The 21926-nt window shown below is 33.2% G+C and overlaps 2 protein-coding genes across 3 annotated transcripts in view; both read right to left on the bottom strand.

Moving 5' to 3' along the window:
• The window catches only part of LOC143083818 (retinoic acid receptor alpha-like), a 54100-nt gene extending 45894 nt beyond the window's left edge, over nt 1-8206 (bottom strand). For both annotated transcript variants that reach the window (XM_076260192.1, XM_076260193.1), the window contains exons 1-5: nt 8125-8206; nt 5527-5814; nt 4489-4639; nt 2600-2829; nt 107-335 (exon numbers count right to left, since the gene is read on the bottom strand). In XM_076260192.1, coding sequence (XP_076116307.1) covers nt 107-335; nt 2600-2829; nt 4489-4639; nt 5527-5787 — 871 coding nt within the window. In that variant the 5' untranslated portion in view covers nt 5788-5814; nt 8125-8206. The remainder of the gene's footprint in view (nt 1-106; nt 336-2599; nt 2830-4488; nt 4640-5526; nt 5815-8124) is intronic.
• A 953-nt stretch (nt 8207-9159) lies between these two features.
• On the bottom strand, nt 9160-14076 carry LOC143083817 (uncharacterized). Its single transcript, XM_076260191.1, has 6 exons — nt 13974-14076; nt 12303-12964; nt 11811-11979; nt 10600-10709; nt 10229-10340; nt 9160-9641 (listed from the first exon to the last, which is right to left on the bottom strand). The coding sequence occupies exons 1-6, from the start codon at nt 13996-13998 to the stop codon at nt 9307-9309; spliced, it is 1413 nt and encodes a 470-aa protein (XP_076116306.1). The 5' UTR covers nt 13999-14076; the 3' UTR covers nt 9160-9306.
• Nucleotides 14077-21926: the final 7850 nt, after the last annotated feature.

Raw genomic sequence — 21926 nt, 5'->3', positions numbered from 1 at the left:
TTCAAATAAACTACTTTTACATAGATAAACTCATGTAAAGAAAGCAGATAAACTGTAGGACGAATTGTTGTTTATTGTGCGGGGATAACTTGATAAATAAAAATACCTTTTAACAAAACAATCTGATCAGTTGTCGACAACGCACTAAATCCGGGAATATTTCTTGCAAAATTTATCATATTTCTTATGAATCGATCCATGTGAGCGGCTATTTTACTCATTTTGTTTTTTCGACCATCAATGTCTATACCAGTAGCTTTATAAAATTCGTCGTACACATTTGAGGGTAAGTATCCTAACTTGCCAAATATTTCCTCTTTTTGTTTAAATGTTTCCTGAAAAAAAATTTAGATCATATTATATTAGTTTTTTTTGGTTTATAATAATTGTTTTAACTACAGCTTTGAAATCGGACATCGAATGCAGAAGTCCATATGATCAATAAATATATCAAATTTGGATTCGACTTACCATAAGTTGATCCTTGTAATGTATTTTAACATCAAATAATTGATACTTCTGAGTTCTTGAACGCTTAGGAACGTCCTACTTTTTTTTTTCTGATTAATCTCGGAGTGAACAATGATATACCAGATACAGACAAAATAGGTAAAAATATCAACAATAGGGAGACAGCAGTCAACGTTGTGTTATAATCTTAATCCTATAAAAACAAACAAATATGTCAACATATGAAACACCAAAAGGTTTATAGACAAAGTACATTAGCAAAAATGAGAGACAAAATACAAAAAATAGCAAAACAACACAACGACGGGATGTATAAGTACCGAGCCACGTCAAATGTATATCAACAAAAATAGACTTTAACAATGAAAGTTATATTCACAGATACAAATAAAAGATGATAAACAACGTCAGTACCTAGAATTTATACTTAAATACCACCGTGTACAGTATTATTGTTAAGGTTGATATGGAATATTTATCAACAAGTCTTGGTTCTGCCGATGAACTATATAAGAAAAGGACGAGACGTTCTTTGACATACCCCTGGTTCATCAACTTTCTGTTCAGACACTTTTGACGCTTTAAAAAGTCTGAGTAGCAGCAAGCTATTGAATACCGAATAATTTGGGAAATGAATATTCCATATGCAGATGAAGTTGTATATTGCTACTAACATGGGGGGAAATTAAAATTGTATAGTTTGTCATAGATTCTGGTACTGAAATGACCAAGTATGTCACATTCGAGGAATAAGTCTAAATGTGAGGTGGAGGAAGCCATGTCCATTGTTTTTTTTAATTTATAGTTCTTGAAGATATATTAATTGAACCAAATCAGACAATTTCGATTGTTAATGGAAAGATCATCATCAATATATCTGAATTTGAAATTAAATGATTTGGCTTCTTAAATATTCTTGTTTTTGACAAGTGTCTGCAGGAACTCCGACTCAAGAGGTCTGTAAGGAGAGGCGCAAAGTTTATTCCCATGGGAATGCCGACAATTTGTTGAAAAAGTCTACCTCCAAAATGCAACAAATATATTGTAAATATGAAAGTCTAGCTAACTGTTCACTTGTTCCTCTGTTTAGCATGTTTTTTCTTTTTGATCACTATTTACAAAATATACCGTCAAAGTAATAAATTTATAGTGTCAAGCTCTTCTAATAATGGATGTTTTCAAATAATGGAGTTTGGCAAAGACCGAACATTTTTTAGAGAGAAGATTTCATCGTTTGTATGATGGTCTATTCATTCTTATCTACCAACAATCCAGTACCACCTATGAACGGAGTATGCTTCTCTTGAAACGATTTTCTATGACTTGCATTTTCTTTCGGACTTTATGTAAATACAAAAGAGATAACAACCAATAATTTAAACCATAGATTCCTGATGATTTAGTCGAAGTTATTACTTTGAACTTTTTTGGTCGCAATCATTATGTGGTTTACCCTAAATTGAATGCTATTGTCAAAAATTGACAAAGAATAATTTTCCATTGGTCATAGCCTTCATTCCGTACTACTTTTCTAGCCAGTGATTCATCGGATGCGACTAGAGCACTATGTTAAACGCATGTGTTGTTTTACTTTCCGTTTTTTTTGTTTTCTTTTTTGTCATGGTGATGTATTTCTTCATCTTTCCTTTTTGGTGGACCTTGATGTCCTCTGTTTTTATAAATATATTCGCCTGCTACTTTATACCACATAGTTTTACCTGATGCTTGAGGAAAGAATCAATTTTAGGCGATTAATTTGTAAAATATGTATAATCTGTATAGTATGTGCCTGTCCTACGTAAGGAGCCTGTAATTCAGTGGTTATCGTTGTTTATGTGTTACATATTTGTTTTTCGTTCATTGCTTTGTACATAAACCAAGTCGTTAGTTTTCTCGTTTGAATTGTTTTACATTGTCATTTCAGGACCTTTTATAGATGACTATGCGGTATGGGCTTTCCTCATTGTTGAAAGCCGTACGATAACCTGCAGTTGTTAATTTCTGTGTCATTTGGTCTCTTGTGTAGAGTTGTCTCATTGGCAACCATACCACATCTTCTTTTTTATATATAGTTATATCATAGATGTAATACTCATATCATGAACTATTAAACAATGTAAAAACCTACATATACGGTCTTCTGCAATGCCAACAGTCCATCTGCTTCAAACAGTTCAATAAATTCACCATTAAATTCTTGTTCGATTTGAATTAAATTTTCAACTAAACTGTCAACTTCTTTATCATCTACGTAAATTTCCGACGATTTTTCTTCTATCTTTTCTGTCACTTTAATCTTCTTTATTTCCTTAATGTTGCTTGTTCGTTTTTCGTGTGTGTATCGTCCTATCTTTATAGCTGTAATTGTCAAAGGAAAATATTTTAATTAATAAAAGAGAAAAATAAAACAATAGCTTTTATAGAGTACAAAAGTAGTTAAGCCACTTAAAACTACTAATAAGGTGGTATACATGGTCTTATATCCATCCCTATTTATGAAATTATTCCTTACTTGTTTAACTATAGAATATATCTAAATGTTTTATTATACTGTGTTATATGGAAAAACAAAATGTAATTATTATTTTTAAAATTTTAATCTGGACACTTTCTTTTCATCATAAAAAATAAAAAGAAAGCTTCACTCCAAGATTCATGAAAAATTAAAAAAATGATTTACTAAGTTATTGATGTCCAAAACTTAACCCATAGACTCAACGTTAATGTTTATACAGACATCAAGGGAATGCAAAATCGATATATGTCGCTTCCGCTACAAAGAGTCGCAGGCTGGCCATAAAAAAGTCAACAACGTCATGACACACAAACCAAAGAGAAACAGAGACAACGACTTAATGGCACAAAAACCAAAGAGCAACAGAGAGAACAACTTAATTGCACACAAACCAAAAAGCAACAGACAACAACTTATTGGTACGCAAACAAAAGAGCAACAGAGACAACAACTTAATGGCACATAAACCAAAGAGTAACAGAGACAACAACTAAATGATACACAAACCAAAAAGCAACAGAGACAACAACTTAATGGCACACAAACCAAAGAGCAACAGAGACGGCAACTTAATGGCACACAAACCAAAGAGAACAGAGACAACAACTTAATGGCAAACAAACCAAAGAGCAACGGAGGCAACAACGTCATGGCACACAAACCAAAAATCCACGGAGACAGCAACTTAATGGCACACAAACCAAAGAGCAACAGAGACAACAACTTAATGGCACATAAACCAAAGAGCAACGGAGTCAACAACGTCATGGCACTCAATTAAAAATATATCTACAGGTTTCATTGTATGTCCTCCAAAGTATGTCTATATAGTGTCAAGCATGATCTTATTATATAGATATACGCAAACGAATTGGCTAACTTAGTTAAAGACCGGACTTTGTCGTGTCTGTCTGTTTCCCATCCATCCTTTTATTTCTTGTATTATCTAACATTATATTGAATTCAAATGTAACTTGCAATTATTTAGCCATTCCATAGGTCCCCGAAAGCGAAAGCGGATAATCTTTTTACTTTCAATCTAGACCCGTATGACTTAATATAAAAAAGAAGATGTGGTATGATTGCCAATGAGACAACTATCCACAAAAGACCAAAATGACACAGACATTAACAACTATAGGTCACCGTACGGCCTTCAACAATGAGCAAAGCCCATACCGCATAGTCAGCTATAAAAAGCACTGATAAGACAATGTAAAACAATTCAAACGAGAAAACTAACGGCCTTATTTATGTAAAGACATGAACGAAAAACAAATATGTAACACATAAACAAACGACAACCACTGAATTACAGGCTCCTGACTTGGGACAGGCACATACATAAATAATGTGGAGGGGTTAAACATGTAAGCGGAATCCCAAACCTCCCCTAACCTGGGACAATGGTATAACAATACAACATAAGAACGAAATATAAAAATCAGTTGAAAAAGGCTTAACTCATCAGATGAACAAAAATAAAGGCAGCGGAAACTTACCATCATGAGACATTCCTACTGCCAAACACTTTTGATATCTACAATATGAGCAAGACATTCTTTTACCACCACCAAGTTTACATTTCTTGTCCTTTAGGCATTTGTATTCTTCTTTCTTCTTCATTTTGACAATGCAGCGACGAAAAAATCCCTGTAAAAATGCATATAAAAAATGTAACATGTGTCACTCCTTCACTATTTTGTGTGACACTTTTTGAGCAGAAACTCTTATCTCCTCGGATCAGTTAAGTCACCCCCGCTACACATGTGGCACCCGTCGTGTTGCTCATGTTTTTACAAAGCCGGTCATGAAAAGGGAACAGGAATGTAGTTATGACATAAGGAACATATCCGATATCATCTGTGAAACAGATATTCCATAACGATGCCATTACTCTTGAAAGCAACCGTAAAATATACAAAGTGTAGATTTCTACTCTTGGTTTAGAAAAGGTCACAATTGGGAAGCTGAAATCATCTCTTTTGTCGTGAAGTTTTGTTATCAACCGACCCTCCGTTTTCCTACTTCAATAAAATAAATACCACTAACAAGTTTTATAGAAAAATTGATATGATTTTGTATGTGCATATAATTTGAACGAGGCCTTACAAATGAAAAAGAAACTAAAAAGAATGGGGAAAAAATCATCACCATCACAATCATTATCGTCAGCATCATACCAGGCTTATAACTTTGAATGCCAGACTCATATTCCATCTACAAGAAACCTGTCAGTAAGGATCTATTTAGAAAGTTAAACAGACAAATAAAGTTCTAAAAGGTTTTGCCAATACAGCTAAAGTGTTAGCACAGCCATGCAAGATTATTGCATGATCGTCATTTTTGTTTTATTTTAAAAATTAAAATTAAAAAAAAACTCATCATAGATACCAAGATTGGAATTTTATATTTACGCCAGACACGCGTTTCGTCTACAAAAAGACTCGTCACTGACGGTCGAATCAAAAAATGTTAAAAAGTTAAATGTTAAAGGCGACAAAATCTGAAACGTGTTGCCTTCTTGTGTGTGAACATACCTTACAGGGTTCACAGGTATTTGCACCATAATGCCATCCAGAGGCCTTTTCTTCACATACTCGACATGGAGGTAACGAGCTGCTGTCTGGTGGGCAATTTCCCCATTTTTTATGAATGTCTTGCACACTATTGGAACCTTCTTCGTTTTCAGTAAATCCGCTATCAACAGAACCAGCTGAACTCTGAGGTGAAAAATCATCTGTTTCTAACATCATCTGTATCCTTTCTACTGGAGTGATCAAACCACATGCTGTCGCCATAATGATATTAATATTTTCCCTGTATGCCTAATGTATAAAACAAAACGAAAATAACAATTACATATAAATTTTTGTCTTTATTAACTTCAGGAATGCTAAACTGATAGACCAACACCAGCAGGCCCGAAGTACTGACTACTGAGCTAATGATTCCTAGTAAACTGATAGTCCAGCACCAGTCCCGAAGTACTGACAACTGAGATAATACTTCCAAGTAGACTTTTAGTCCAGAACCAGTCACGAAGTACAGTCTAGTGAGCTAATGATTCCTAGTAAACTGATAGACCAACACCAGCAGACCCGAAGTACTGACTACTGAGCTAATGATTATAAGTGAACGGATAGTCCAGCACCAGTCCCGATGTACTGACTACTGGGCTAATGATTCCTAGTAAACTGATAGTCCAGCACCAGTCCCGAAGTACTGACTACTGGGCTAATGATTCCTAGTAAACTGATAGACCAACACCAGCAGGCCCGAAGTACTGACTACTGAGCTAATGATTACAAGTGAACTGATAGTCAAGCACCAGTCCCGATGTACTGACTACTGGGCTAATGATTTCTTAGTAGACTAATAGTACACCAGCAGTCCCATAGTACTAACTACTGAGCTATGATTCCTAGTAGATTGATAGTCCACCAGCAGTCCCATAGTACTAAACTACTGATCTTATAATTCCTTTGTAGACTGATTGACCATCAGCAATCACGAAGTACTGACTAAATAGATAATGATTCCTTTTAGACTGATAGTCCATCAGCAATCACGAAGTACTGACTACTGATATCAGGATTCCTTAGTAGACTGATAGTCAACCCGAAATCACGAAGTACTAATGATTCCTTAGCAAACTGATAGTTCACCTGCGGTCCCAAAGTACTGAATAAATAGATAATGATTACTAGTAGACTGAGAGTCCACCAGCAGTCCCGAAGTACTAATTATTGAGCTTATTATTCCTTTGTAGACTGATAGCTCGCCAGCAATCACGAAGTACTGACTAAATAGATAACGATTCCTTAGTAGATTGATAGTCCATCAGCAAACACGAAGTACTGACTACAATATTATAAATAGATAACGATTCCTTAGTAAACTGATAGTCCATCAGCAGTCACGAAGTACTGAATACTGATATGATGATTCCTAGTAGACTGATAGTCCATCAGCAGTCACGAAGTACTGAATACTGAGATGATGATTCCTAGTAGACTGATAGTCCATCAGCAGTCACGAAGTACTGAATACTGAGATGATGGTTCCTAGTAGACTGATAGTCCATCAGCAGTCACGAAGTAAGTACTGACTACTGAGCTAATGATTCCTAGTAGACCGATAGTCCATCAATATGTGTGCTTTCACAACATGTTATAATTGCAATTAACTACTACGTGATTAAAAATTACATCCATAAGATGTACTTACCTACATCATAATTTTACTGTGTAATATACAGTAACTTCAGTTTTAATTTGTCGTTCAATTGAAATTACAATTGTGTTAACAAAAATCTGAATTTATTCAAGGGGTTGTGGTGGACTGTGGGAAGTATATTTAACCCTATATATATAAATTCACATCTCTTCCTGAGATTACAAAAATAAACATTTTATTTGAATTTGGTAAAATATTCTTACCATGAAATTACATTTATATTATATAAAATATTCATTGATAAAGAAGCAGTGTCTTATTTTGGTGAAGGATAAACCTGTTTTCCAAATTATAAATTTCTATTATATTAGAAATCAAGATTGGGCCTCAGATTTACTTAAAAACTACCCACTCTATAGGTGACATGTTAAGACGGTTAAATAATCTGTAAGGTTATACACTTTCAATGCCTTCTTCTTTATGAATTGAATGGCTCACACAGGTACAGAATATTTTCTTATGAAAGACAAAACATACTCTCAATGCTTCGCTTTTTAGAAAAGCTATTACTTGTCTAGAACATGGACTATTAATAGCTTGATAAATAGTTCCGTGAAAGATCTAACATTGTAAAATATATATATATATGTACTCAAATTAATGCTAAGTTTTAATCCTTTTTTTAAGTAGAATCGCAATGAATCATAAAGACTATTATCAATAGGATGAATACACTATACAAGTTTCTAGTATCAATCAACATTGACGTTTATAATATAGAGGTCGTCATCGTTAATATCGAACCAGTTCAAAAGGTGGAATTATATTCTTACGACACATTTATACACTACAAATCAGAGATTAAATGTCACATTCTCTGTTGATTTTTAAATAAGAGAACAATTTGTTTTTGAAATAGTAATAATAATAAATATTACTCTAGGTATGAATAAACTTACCAAATTTTTTTGTGTTATCTCAGTCCAAAAAGTGTGTGATCACGTGACATTGACGTATTAATTGTTTACATGAACGGTGTAGTTACTAAATGACGTACTACATTATGAACTTGGAATAATGTATAATCATTTAGAACATATAAATTGCTCTCGACCAATCAAAGTGTAGCATTTGATGTTCCTTGGTTGTGAAGAATGAATGTCAACCATGACCTTAGTCTAGGGATTATCCTTAATAATAAGGCCTATTACACTTCAAAACAAAGAATAGAGATGTGTCAAAAATTCAAGAGTCATATTTATAAAAGAAATGGACAGAATTATTTTTAGGGAACAATTTGGTTGATTATTTAAGAATCACAGAAGCAGCTCTTGAGCGGACCTCCTCTTAGACAGTCTGTGGGCACCCTCCTACGAAAATTGCTGACTGGTAGGCACGGTTTCACGCATGTTAATGTGTAAATTAGACCAAAAAAAGCATATATATGCATGTAGTCCAAATAATTATGACGTCTTGGAAGGCTTTTTTAAATTTTTGCTTTGACGCTTTCCGTTGATGTAAGGCGTCAAAGATATAAAAAAAAAAATAATAGCTTTTCAAGACGTCATAATTATTCGAACTAATATGCATGTAAAAGGAATCAAATTTTTAGAAGGTGCATGTAGTTCAAAGAAATATTATTTTTTCTATTCATCCGATTTACAGCTAAATGGGGACATTTTCGGATCTGTTTCTTGTTTCCTGTTTACTCTTATCTGATATTTTGATTTACGAGTGGTGTAATGTGTATAAAGACCTCACTGACATTAGCTAGCACAACAACCTGTACATTCTGGCTTAATACTAAAAAAAAATGGGCCGGACAAATGGAACTTATTTATATTTGTAAATGAGTGTTTTCTGCATGATGTGACCATTCTTCTAATTCTTAGTTAAAAGATAACCTTAATTGTATTTTCATTTTGAGCTGTATTTTTATTTTAAATATGGAAACTATTTTCATAGATTTGCAAAACACAAAAAAACAACACAGGTTGAAAACAAAACAAAATTTTAATAGAAAAAAATAAACAATTAACTAAGTGAACAAAAGAAAAAAATAAACAATTTAATAATTGAACACAAGAAAAAAAAATAAACAAATAAAATTAATAAGTGAACCAAAAAAACATCTCATTAAATCAAGAACAAGCTGTATCCCTATCTTCATCATTCTGGCTACAGCAGCAGCAGCAGCAAAGTCGTGCAATCCATTTCCTGAAACGCTGAAATCTACTGGTAGAACCACTGTGAACTGGTATTTCAGTCGGATCTGATTTGGTTGGTTCATTGAGCAGAAATTGGTTCATTGATTCAGCGACTTTATTATTGGTGGAACCAGATAGCTTTGATCTTGTTGTCTCGTGTGTTTCTTTTAATGGAGTAAAAAATGGCTTTAGCCTTGGCCTAGGTGGTTCTTCAATATCACTGAGTGTGTACCATTCACTGTTTGATGTTCTTGCTGTATCTGGATGGTCTAAATCAAAGAAAAATTATAAAAATAAATTATTACACTAAGTTTTATTGTATTTCAATCGATACAATGTGATGGTACCGATCCTAATATGACAAATGTTTCCGTAATAATCAATCAATAAAATGCTTAAGACCAAACGTTTGACAGGCGAAATGAAAAAAAAAAACTCAGATTATCAGTTTTTTTTTTTTAAATGTAAGGTGTTGCAATCATGATTTTATGACAACACATATACACTACAATCGTGCTTCAATCGCAAAACTATCGATACTGATTGTCTATTTGGGTGGTGAGTACACGGAGGCACTGATTTTCCGTTAGCTGTGCATGCAATTTCGAACAAAAAGCTTCACTAGATACGCTTGACGCTGTTCATATACTCAGACTTTCAAAAGCCTTGGTAGAATTATGGACAATTACAACAACAACAACAACATCAAACGACAACAGCAACAACAACAATACAACAACAACATCAAACGACAACAACAACAACAACAATACAACAACAACATCAAACGAGTATATACTATACAGTATATAAGTTCGTTGATTTGTTTGAAATATCATAACATTGAGGTTATTACCTTCCTCTTCAAGGGCTTTCTCTTTGTTATCGTCTAACAAGGACAAATCTAGCTTTAGTTCTTCTGGGTCTACCTGCTTAGAACTGAAATCAGCTGTCGTTGATTTGCTTCTCTGGAAATGAAAAAAAACCACTAAATTTAAATGCTATCTTTTTATCAAAATAAAATATCATGCAATTGTGTTAATTGTAAATGGTCAATGCCAAGGTAACGAGACAAAATTTATACAAATGAACAGAGATTTACAACAGTGAAATTAGATACGAGATCATTAAAGTAGTGAAACGAGATACGGGATATATGACAATTAAAAAACTCAAAGCAATATAATCTAACCAGAAATATAAGTTTTCTAATGAAAATATCTTTACCTTGAACATCCTGCTTACAAAGCGTCTGACAGAGCCTGTCTTCTTTACGTCATTGGTTTTGTCCACTAAAAGTATTTCTGCATCACTTCTTGTTTTTATGCTGATGTGTTCTATTAAATATATTGTAATAGTTTTTAAGTACTTCATCTTTTGTATTTGGTTCACGTACTTGTTAAAATATAATATTAGTTATATTGGTTGCTACAGACCCCCTCCGTTTCCATAGAAGGTAAGTAAAATCAATAGAGGATCTTGTCGAATCCCTATTTTCGGCCGATTTTACTAACTCTTTGTATATAAGTAGGGATTTAGTAGCAAATCGTATAGGAAATGTGTAACACACAAGAAAATCCCTGCCAAGAAGTTGAATTATTGTTATATGTATAAAAAGTAAACACTGAAATACATAACCTTATTAGATGCATGACGGCCGATTTGAAAGCAATTTTATAAGCTCTGTTTGTTTTTTTTTGGGGGGGGGGGGGGTTGTTTCCTTCTTTTTCTATTTGTCAATATGTTCCATCTTTCCAAATCACACATACTAGTATGCGTTATTAGTTGCATGTGTAAGTTAACGTTAATAATTGTAAGGGTTTAAATTAATGAAATCTGAATAATACAAGTTAATATATCGCAAAATAAAGACAATTATTATAACAAGTAGATAATAACAATGCTGGACAATATAATGGAATTTGTTAGAACTTTGATGAAATCATAATAACGTTAAAGTTTGTATTAAGTTTCCCAGAGAATCATCTCGTCTGCTAATAGTCAGCTAAGCTATTCCGTTTTTTTATCATAATTCATTTTATAGTATAGAAAATATTAATAATCTTAGAATTTCATCTCAGCTGAAAGAATAAAATGTTTTTCGAATACACTGAAATATTGAAGCGTATGGCCAGATTATCAACTTAACCTTAGTTGTTGCCGAAATAAAATGAATTTACAGCCTCTTTATAATATAAAAAAGAAGATGTGGTATGATTGCCAATGAGACAACTATCCACAAAAGACCAAAATGACACAGACATTAACAACTATAGGTCACCATACGGTCTTTAAAAATGAGCAAAGCCCATACCGCATAGTCAGCTATAAAAGGCCCCGATAAGACAAATTGAATGTAAAACAATTCAAACGAGAAAACTCTTTAGTTTTTTGTTTCCACGTCTTACTTTTAATAGTCCTATTTCAAAATATCTTACTGTTTTCTTTATTTTCATCTGTGTCCGCTCTGGGTTTTGTGGCATGTGATTGTTCAAGTTTTTGCTGGAGATCTTTTTGTTGTTCGGCGAAAGCTTTCACTCTCTCGTGGAGTTTTGAGACTGAGGCTTTCAGCATGATATTATATTCAGCATTACTGCTGCTTGGGTACTTTAAAATAAAGAAATCAATAATTTAGCAATTACATTTGTAATACGTTAGTCATTTTCTTTTCTAAAAATATTCAAAACAAACTTTCAAGTAATCAAGTGAATAAATACACTTAGTCATGAACTAACTTATTAACAATTTATTATAAATACAAAAAAGTTGACATTATCAACATAAACAACGACTTGCCTGAATGCGATCGAATGAAACAATTGTATTATTATGGTTCAAATTTAGGACTTCGTACCAATTCATCCTGAGTTGTATAATTTTCATTATTTTAATATTTTTAATAAGATGCAAAATAGGATATCATTGTCTACCTGATGGTACTGCTCATTGGATGGACCTGGTTCTTGCGCAGGTGACAAATATGACGCTGATGGTGGACTCACAGCTGGTTTGTGAAACTCCTCAAACATTTTTCTTATTTGTTCCTGTCTTTTTTTCGCGCGTCTCTCTTCTCTTTGTTCTTTCCATATTTTTTCTCTTTCAAATGCGTCAACAAGTTTTTTTCGCTCTGCATCTCTAACTGATTGAAAGAATGCTACACGGTCCTCTTCACTAGCTGTTTCTTCTGTATGTAGTGCCTGATTTTGTATTATCTCCTCTGTACTAATTACTGGTTTTGCTTGTACGTCCTGATTCTCTGCCTTGTCGACTTGTGTGTTCAGGGTTGCATACATACTGTCTAAATCTTTGGTTCTGACATCTTTGAAGAAAGAAATTCTCTCTTCTTCACTCGCTGTTTCTTGGTTACTTGCTTCATCGTTGTGTTCTTTAATTATTGCAGTTAGTCTGTCAAGCTCTTTGGTTCTGAAATCTCCAAAGAAAGCTTCTATCTCCTCTTTACTCGCTGTTTCAGTGTCCTTTGTTTGTTGAACGGACACTGCATCTGTTTCCGTTTCACTACAAGCAGCATGCAATATAGATAGAGTAAACCCGCTCAAGTTGCGTTCAAAGATCTCATTATCTTCATCCATTGCTGAAAATAGTATAAAATATATTAAAGATCATGTGACGATAATAACCATAATTTAACACAATTTTACCTAAAAGTTTAATTAGCCGATGTCCACTTCACAAGGTTCATCCAAGTAGGTTTATTCAAACAAAATTTAAGTTTGATTTTATTTTCCATTTTTCCAGCATTTCCTAAATAGTATGTCTAATAATCTTCCAATTCACATTCTTTTATACTGATGTATCAATTTCTAAAGCCTGTTTTCGTAATGGTGCCGAATAAAAATTCGGTGACCTCCGAACTTTGAACTCTTGAATTTATATTTTTTCATTGTTAATTTCAATAATGGAAATAAGTTGAGCATAACTTTTAGTTATTACCCTAAAATCAAGAGTATATTTGTAATACCTTCATTATGTGTAAGACGTTTTTCGTGAAATACCAAAAATATTTATTATACTAGTAATTGTAAAGGTCCTTCATATCCCCATAACTTAAACACATTAAATGCAAGACTAAATAAAATTGAGTATGGAAATGGGGAATATGTCAAGGTGACAATAACCGACAAAAGAGTAGATAACAGCCGAAGTCATGTATCAATGGTTCTTCAATGCAGCGAGCAATTCCCGCACCCGGAGTTGAACCTCAGCTGGCCTCTAATAAATATGTGTACTATAGTTCAGTGTAAATGGACGTCATACTATAAAACTCCAAAACATATAAATGAACTAAATTTTAAAAAAACATACAAGACTAACAAAGGCCAGACACTCCCGACTTTGGACAGGCGCAAAAATGCGGTGGGGTTAAACATGTTTTGTTGATATCTCAACCGTCCCCTATAACTCTAGTCAATGTAGAATACTGTGTCTTCATCATATGATAATCCAGCCCAATTCCTCCCGTTACGTACGGGTTTGGTATCATATCATCATAAAATAAAGTAAGAAGAACATAACCCATAAAAAAGATATATCCCAATCCAATAATAAAATTTCTAAGATATATAAGAATAAATAATACTTACTCAACTCTTTAATTTCCGGATTCATCTCCTAGATTATACGCTAACTTCTTTTTTCCCCGTTCTCTGTGCGTAAAATAAATATAAACTGATTCGCTCGACAACAACGTTGCTACTGAAGATATTATGACATCCGACGTCAATCGAAGTCGTCACTAATTTTCTCCTTACTTCGCGACGGAAAGAAACGCCTTGTATAAAGAATAAGTAATCGACGGTGATGAATATTTACCATGGATTTTAATGCAGTTTTGCTATTTTAAGCAAGGAAAGCGGGAAATACTAAATACTGTTTAAATGGCAAAGAAATCATACATAAAAATCAAAAGCATAAGAGCAAAGTTTAACATACATAATCTTACGATTAATTTTCAGAAAAAATCGGACGATCATTTTGGAGTTACCGACCTTTAAATGTCGATTATTAGCCGATTTTGTAGTGTTTTGGTTGCTTTCTCACGGTGGGTATGGTTGTCCTGCGAGAGAACGTACTGTGCTGGTGATTTGGTCCTGACGGGTGCTGGTGATCAATGAAAAAATGTAAACAAAGACGAAAATGATGATTTTTGACGTTTTCACTCATAAAAAATGGAAGAAAACAGTTGAGATTTTTCAATTTTGTTTCTTATGGGTTCATATGTAAACCATTAAAAAGTTGACCCTCTAAACTGTTTCAGTAAGCGTAACACAAAAATGCTCAATTTCAGAAAATCTCGAACTGAAAAAATTAAACAAAAATGCTCATAGAGTCCGCTTTCTATACCGCAATCCACACGACAAAACTATTTTGTGAAAAAAACATTGCAATTTATTAAAATTTAGCATTTTCTCAATTTATTCATGTCCTGATACTGTGCTGGTGGGTCCTGTCATTGTGCTGGTGGGTCCTGATACGGTGCTGGTGATTTTGGATAAGAAGTTGGTCATATTTGAAACAAATGTTACAAAATCAATAAAATTGGGCAGATAATTGTTGTCAATAGGATCTATGACTCCTATTTTAGCTCTTGTGCATCCATTTGGCTGTTTAATGTGTGTTTTCAAATGATCGTAACTTGTATTAAATAATTACATAAAAGGGCAACATCTTTCGTCCAATATCAGATAACAATATATAGTATCTAAAATAAGAATAGTTTATTAAGATATTAAATGCCCCTTACATTGATGCTTCAACAATGATCAAAGCCCATGCCGCATAGACATGTTTGTTAGCGCTCCGCATACCCCTCCCCACTTCCATCCAACCAATCCTCCTCATTTCCTCCTTCATTGTTACAGTGGTGTACCAACACAACAATTTATTACATAAAATAATAACACAAAGACACACATTATTGAATAACGAATGCTTGCAGGTACTGAAAGCTAGTTCAAAGCTGCATTTTCAACTAATAGATAAACCATGTTCTCATATACAAAAATCCCAATCGTGTCGATGAAAAAAGTCTCAAAACTTAAGTTCACATTTCAATGTTTGATGAAGCAGAACTTTAAAAATGTTCAGTGAATCTTGTGCTCACAACATTTATTGTCATAATTATGTTTACATAAGACTTATAAAGGAATTAAGCAGGTACCAAGAAATATTTTACAGTTCAATTTAATGATCATGTCGATGAATGGAAGGAAATGGTATGGAAGTTACATAGGACAAAAAGAAATTGATAGTATTTTTGGGCGAAAGACTTAAACGCTTCTTTGCATTATATAGTACAGCTCTTCTATAAAAGCATGCAAAAAAACTTTGATTGACTTGCATGCTATGTTTCAATTGCTTGGATGTTTTCAAACAATAGGTAGGCGGAGTTTCAATACATACTGGGATTTGATTGGACAAATACAAACTGACAGGAATTGAAGTTAATGTTTATTGTCCAAACAAATTGTAGTATATAGTAAACAGACTACTTACCTGTCGTTTACAAACATCCAAACAATCATAGCAAGCAATTTAATCAATGGTTTGCTTTGCATATATTTATAGAAGAGCTGTAAATTCTAAAAAAAAAGAAATTTTGTTGTCGTAGATGGTTAAATCCTCAGTAAAATCTCAATAACTTTGTTGGAACGAGTAAAGGTTTTAAATCAAATTTTCGTGGACTTTTTAGGCAGCAACCATTTGATTTTCTGGGGGGGGGCTATGGTTTTTTTTTCTGGACAAATTTTTTTTTTCGCCTGCGGCGAAAAACAATCTATTTTTTTCACGACAAGTCGAAAACAATTTTTTTCTTTCAATTTTAGCATTACATATAGTGGCAGCTGAGGGTGAAACAAACAATTTTTTTTTCCAAAAAAAACCATAGCCCCCCCCCCCCCCCCCTCCCCAGAAAATCAAATGGTTGCTGCCTTAGCTTCCACCCTGACGAGGTATGTTAGCTGTTCTTATGCTGTTGCACCTGACGCACGGAAACTTTCCGTTTCCACCTTCTTTTCTGAAATATTTTACCCAGTTCATACTTGACAGGATTGTTATCCTAGTAAAAGGTGTAACCAATGAATTGAACACAAGTTAAAAATTCCACAATACTATATATATATAATTCATTTTATGTGTCAATTTGTGTAGAAAAAAGTCGAAAAGAAGAGAGTTTTTTTAATGTCATGACTATCTGCCGCTTTCTAGATCTATGCTTAGCATTTATTTCAGATGACATGGACTCCTCACCCTGGTGACCCTGCTGCCTTTCATAACTTTATCCGTATACATGTATTAATAGATAAACAAAAGGCTGCAAATGGTATTTTTGTATTTAAAATGATTCGTTGTAACGAGAATATTTGTGGTGAATGGAAACTGTGAGGGTCAAAATCTTAAATTGCTTCTAAATGTTGCCGGACCCAGTTTCGTTATCTGATCTGAATTTTCTGAAATGTGCAAGGTAGATAGACATTTTGATTTTTTTTACTCGGTAAGTTTTGCCCTAATTGCTTGAACATTTGCAATATTAAAGCCGATTTCAATGAGTGTGTAGACAAAGGGAATATCTTTGGTTATCTTGCTTGCTGAACAGAAAAGTCATTGTTAGGTTATGTAAACTACCCTACTTTAAGAGTAGACTAGTCCGACAAGTGACACATCTTTCTGTCTGTAGGACCAGGCTACTTCGAAAGGAGGGTAATATACCTTACCTAACAATGACTTCACGGTTTAGCTAACAAGCAAGCTAACCAAAGATATAACCTTTGTCTACATACTCAATGGAATCGGCTGTAACTAAAAACTCGAATACATTTTAACAGACAGTGGTCATGTTTGTTGATGAATATTGTTTTTCCTAGATTCACTCTTGAAAAATCATTTGGTAACATTTAGTCAAGTAAATTGTAATACGGACGCCAAGACAATACATGAACCTCACACGACCCCTCGACGCAGGTGAGCTTATTTATGATCTTATAGCGATTCGGGTTGATAATCAGTTGAAATTAAGCCAGTTGTTTGTGTGTGTAGATTTGTATTGTTGTAAACTGTTATGACTTTTTAAAGTTAAATCTAGGTGTTTAATCTAAGAATTTCTTTTTTAAACTTATATACTTGTTTTATACTCAATTGGTAATATGAAGTTACGAGATATTTTAATTTTTGAAATTGAAGGCACAATTAACAAAGCAAACGTTAGTTTCAAATACTTTTAAATAGATTTTTAAAGATAATGTACCCTTGTGTTGATCCCATGCTAAACATAACAAAAATCTCTGTACAAAGGTCTGTGAATTTTCTACAAAAATAGTGATTTTATTTTCACCAAATTCTCTTTTTCTAATAAATACAATAATGAACTATAAATAATAATGCTTTGCAAGAAGTTTCCCCTTGATACATGTAAATGTACAAAATTATATCTCTATTATTCATTGTCTGTGCTGTTTTGATACTATTGCAGTTTGCACATTTTCGTAATTGACAGGCCACAGGAGGGGGAGATAAACCATAATCGAAAATATAAAATATTGATCTAAGTACTTAATTTGCATCTCTGAACCCCTATCCCGGCCTGTTTTTTAGGAGGGTGTCTAAAAATGGTTGATTACAGACAGTCGAGTACGCATTTTACTTTCCAGGCGTGTTTACGTTGATTGTTAAAGTCCTGAAAACGGATAGATGGAAACAAAAATGTTTGATTTATCTGGCTTTAGATTCAGTTTTTTTAAATATAAATTAAGGCTTCATTTTAATATAATAATACTAAGAATTCACAATATAAAAAAATGCAGAAAAAAAATGGAGAAGTGAAATATCTTAGTAAGGAGTCATTACTACAGAGATGGTGTGTTTGACACACTAAACTTAAAAGCTTAGTGATATTACCAATATTAAAATAAAAGTGTATTTTAGGTGGGTATTTTTTCCATTTACTCATTTTCAATTATAATTAAGGCACATTTGATTTTTATTCATAAAAATATTTAAATATAGAAAAGTAGGACACATTGTTCACTTCCTCCCCTGTAATTCTTTATCAAAAATATTTATTTATTTTGGAATTTTGAAATGAAAAAGCTAAGAGATCTTAGTTTTGTTAGTGTTCTCTAGGTTATCTCGTCTTCATTCTCTGACATATTCTCTGGCATATTCTAGTCTGCTCTTTCATAAAATAGTGAATTTTTTTTTAGTGTTCTATCGAACTTTCGAAAAAAAAAATACCTGATAACCGTTCAGACAAAAAAACTTTTAAATCTTACGGGAAACTATTCAAAGCTTAACACTTCCACTGTAACCTCGCTCTAACTTACCCACATCCCCTACAAAAAAAAAACACAAACAAATCCGCAATACTATTGTCATTCTTATAGTCAGCACTCAATTGTTCACAAACAAATGTGTTTTAAGCTGCTAAAGACATATGATTCAAACGTTCAGAAAGTCCTTTGTTCTATATTTTTGCTCTCCATTTTTATGCAAAACCTTTTACATTTTTATTTTATGGGTTATTGTTGAAGGTCGTACAATGACGTATGGTTGTTAACACATATTTCCTTTGGTTTCTTATGGAAATTTGTCCATTGACAACAAACATACCACATCATCTACTTTATATAAGTATTGTATAAATTACAACGTATTTTGGTGATCTTGCAAAATGATCGTTATCCCGAAAATCGTAAACATATTTTCTTATCTTCAAAGGGGGCAAGAAGGGTTCCATTAACAGGCCAATAAATAAAATTACAGTTAATTTTAAAAAGAATAAAAAATAGGGGTAATTTTTCTCTCATAATAACAGTAAACAGATTCATAACAATGTCAATTTCAAGAAAGCAGACAACAGTTAATTAGTCAATAACAGTACAGCATCAATGATCTTGAATATATGCCACGTTTAACTAAAATATAAAGGCACAGAACCAGGACATAGGAGCACAGAACCAGGACCGTTTTTTTTATCACCAGCACATCGTCAGGACAATTCCGTTTAACGAACTTGCACGACTTTTGCAATATAATATTGTTGTAATATACTTTGCATGGTACTTATGACGCATCAGAGAAAAATTAAGCAACAAAACACTCGTTTTATTGCCGTTCTGATACAATGTAAACAAACCCACCAGCACAGAATCAGGACCCACCAGCACCCGTCAGGACCGAATCACCAGCACAGTACGTTCTCTCGCAGGACAACCATACCCACCGTGTTTCTTCATAACTATAATTGAGAAAATAACTTGATGGACAAAAGTATAAGCAAGACCAACATATATTATCAATATATTACACATACAGCAAAAATGGCATTTTAACGTTACGCACGCTGTTCCTACAACCCCTAGGATTTAAAACAGAATCTTCGAAATTTCCTCCGCAAAACAAAATAAAAATGTTAGCAAACACGAACCACTATTAAAACAAATTCAATATATGTTTTAAATTATGTTTTCATAGCTCTTGATCATATCCTAAGTAATATCCAGTATATTTGAGGATTAAAATAACAAAGCTATGTGAAAAAAACGGATGTCCAACGTTACATTTATAAAAAACTGGTTTAACTCTTATGTATAGTGATCCTATTTTTTATTCTCTGATCTTCCGGAAACTTGGCATGTGTCGGTTCTTTGTGTCATTAAAGCCGTTATTTTGCCAAAATTCATTTGAGTCGGTGGCTGCATATTAAACAAGAATAAGAAAAATGGCCAACGACGTTTTTTCGGGAACTTAACGACTGAAAGTGAATTTTATATGTAGATATAGCGGAAAATGAATAAAAAGAGTAAGAAAAAAATAACATCTACCAAAAGTACAAATATTTGCCTCATTGTTCGTGAGTTCAAATATTGCAGATTTTATAAAATCTTCTCTACACAGTCGTTTTTCAAGCGGTAGCCATTTTGTCCAAGTTGATATTTCATTTTTCAAAGTAGTTTACGTGTATTTTTTAACTGACATTCCAATAAGTTATTTATAATTGATCAAATCAAAAGTTAGATACACGAAGAGTGCAAAATGCCAAGATTCTTTACTTATAAACTACATATTTGGGTCTTAAAGGAATAAAATTCTTCAACACATTACAAAACGGTAGTCATTTTGTCCAAACGTCTGAAAACGTCGAAAAATCCGAAAAACGCTCATTTCCAACGTACATGTGCAAAAGTTTGAATTAAATGTTCATGATAATTAACACAAATCGTGTGGTGAAATTTGGAAAAAAGATGTTTATGGCTGCCGAAAAAAAAGAATAGTGCATGTTGCTATAGACTTTGGCCGAAACATAGATTTGACACGGGTTAAATTTTGCAATTTTTATTAATCGTTTATAGCTTTTAACGATTTATTTTAAAGAATGGTAAAAGGGAAAAAAAATCTCATTACATAAACTTCGTTCAACTTTTGCAAAGACAAATTGGAGACACCAAGACAGTCCTCTAAATGTAAAATTCGAATTTTAATTTATGTTGCGAAAGTACTACGAAATAGATCATTTAAAGTCGTCACTTCAGTAAGGTGCATTCACCAATATTTGAAGACTTAATACAAGTCCAAGGAATGTTTTACTTCGCAATTTGTCCTGCTATTCATGTGATAACTGTCGTGATGAAAGTAATTCCCGTACTAGCGAACCCGGAACTTTTCGTCAATATAAAAATGTAATTGAAAGACTAATCCCAAACAGCGACGAAAACCGTTTCATTGAATTGATAAAACCCGGGATTATATTATCCGTTTTTTCGGACAATTCAGGAGTAGACTTCTATCTTTTAAAATGTATATCAGAAGTAAAACAATTTAAGCAAGCAACTTTAGATGACTTGGGAAATAATTCTCGAGCCAAGGTTCAAGTAATTGAAGGGGTGTATTTCGACAAATTACGTGCCAGGGAAAATACAATTCTATTCAAATTAACCAAGGGTAAAAATGTTTCGATTTACTTGCAGAGTGTCAGATATATTTGTATTTGGGTTGAATTAAGATATAGAAATTTTACAATGACATGATATACATGAAAGTTAAACATCCTATGATAAAAGTTTTGCACATCTAAAAAAAAAATATTTATGGAAAACCGTATGTACATGTACTTCCGTCACATTTTTCCTTCCTACATTACTCGCCGCGATATAGCCTTTTTGTGCTAATGCGGAGTAAAGAAACCAACAATTAATCAATCAATCAATCCTACATTTATACTTGCGACAGTAAATGCATTTACAGATGAAATACCTTAAAGGGTAAACATTATTGAATTGATTTCCACAACTTGAGGTAATTTATGATAAAATGATATCACAAAAAACACAGAACCAGAATCAACCAACAACATATAAAAACCCGAATAAAACTTGCAAAAATTAATCGAAGTCAAAAACCCTCTTTGACGCCGCATTTTTAGTGTAACGTCGTGTTGTAGGAACATCGTGCACAACGTTTCTAGGATTCACACATACGTAAACAGTGATCTCTGTGTTACTTAAGGGTTCATAGATCGATATACCCACTTTTTATAAGGTATG

The sequence above is a fragment of the Mytilus galloprovincialis genome, chromosome 7, assembly GCF_965363235.1.
Source record: "Mytilus galloprovincialis chromosome 7, xbMytGall1.hap1.1, whole genome shotgun sequence".
Lineage (NCBI taxonomy): Eukaryota > Metazoa > Mollusca > Bivalvia > Mytilida > Mytilidae > Mytilus > Mytilus galloprovincialis.
Note: the sequence above shows the minus strand (reverse complement) of the source record. Positions and strands in the feature narration are given on the sequence as shown.

Bases quoted from the DNA above. Each gene is read 5' to 3' on its own strand.
- LOC143083817 (XM_076260191.1), bottom strand. From the start codon at position 13,998: ATGAATCCGGAAATTAAAGAGTTGA. The intron at 10,341-10,599 runs GTAAAGATATTT...TTTCATTTCCAG, and splicing joins TTGTAAGCAGGATGTTCAAG to AGAAGCAAATCAACGACAGC. The intron at 9,642-10,228 runs GTAATAACCTCA...TCTTTGATTTAG, and splicing joins GAAAGCCCTTGAAGAGGAAG to ACCATCCAGATACAGCAAGA.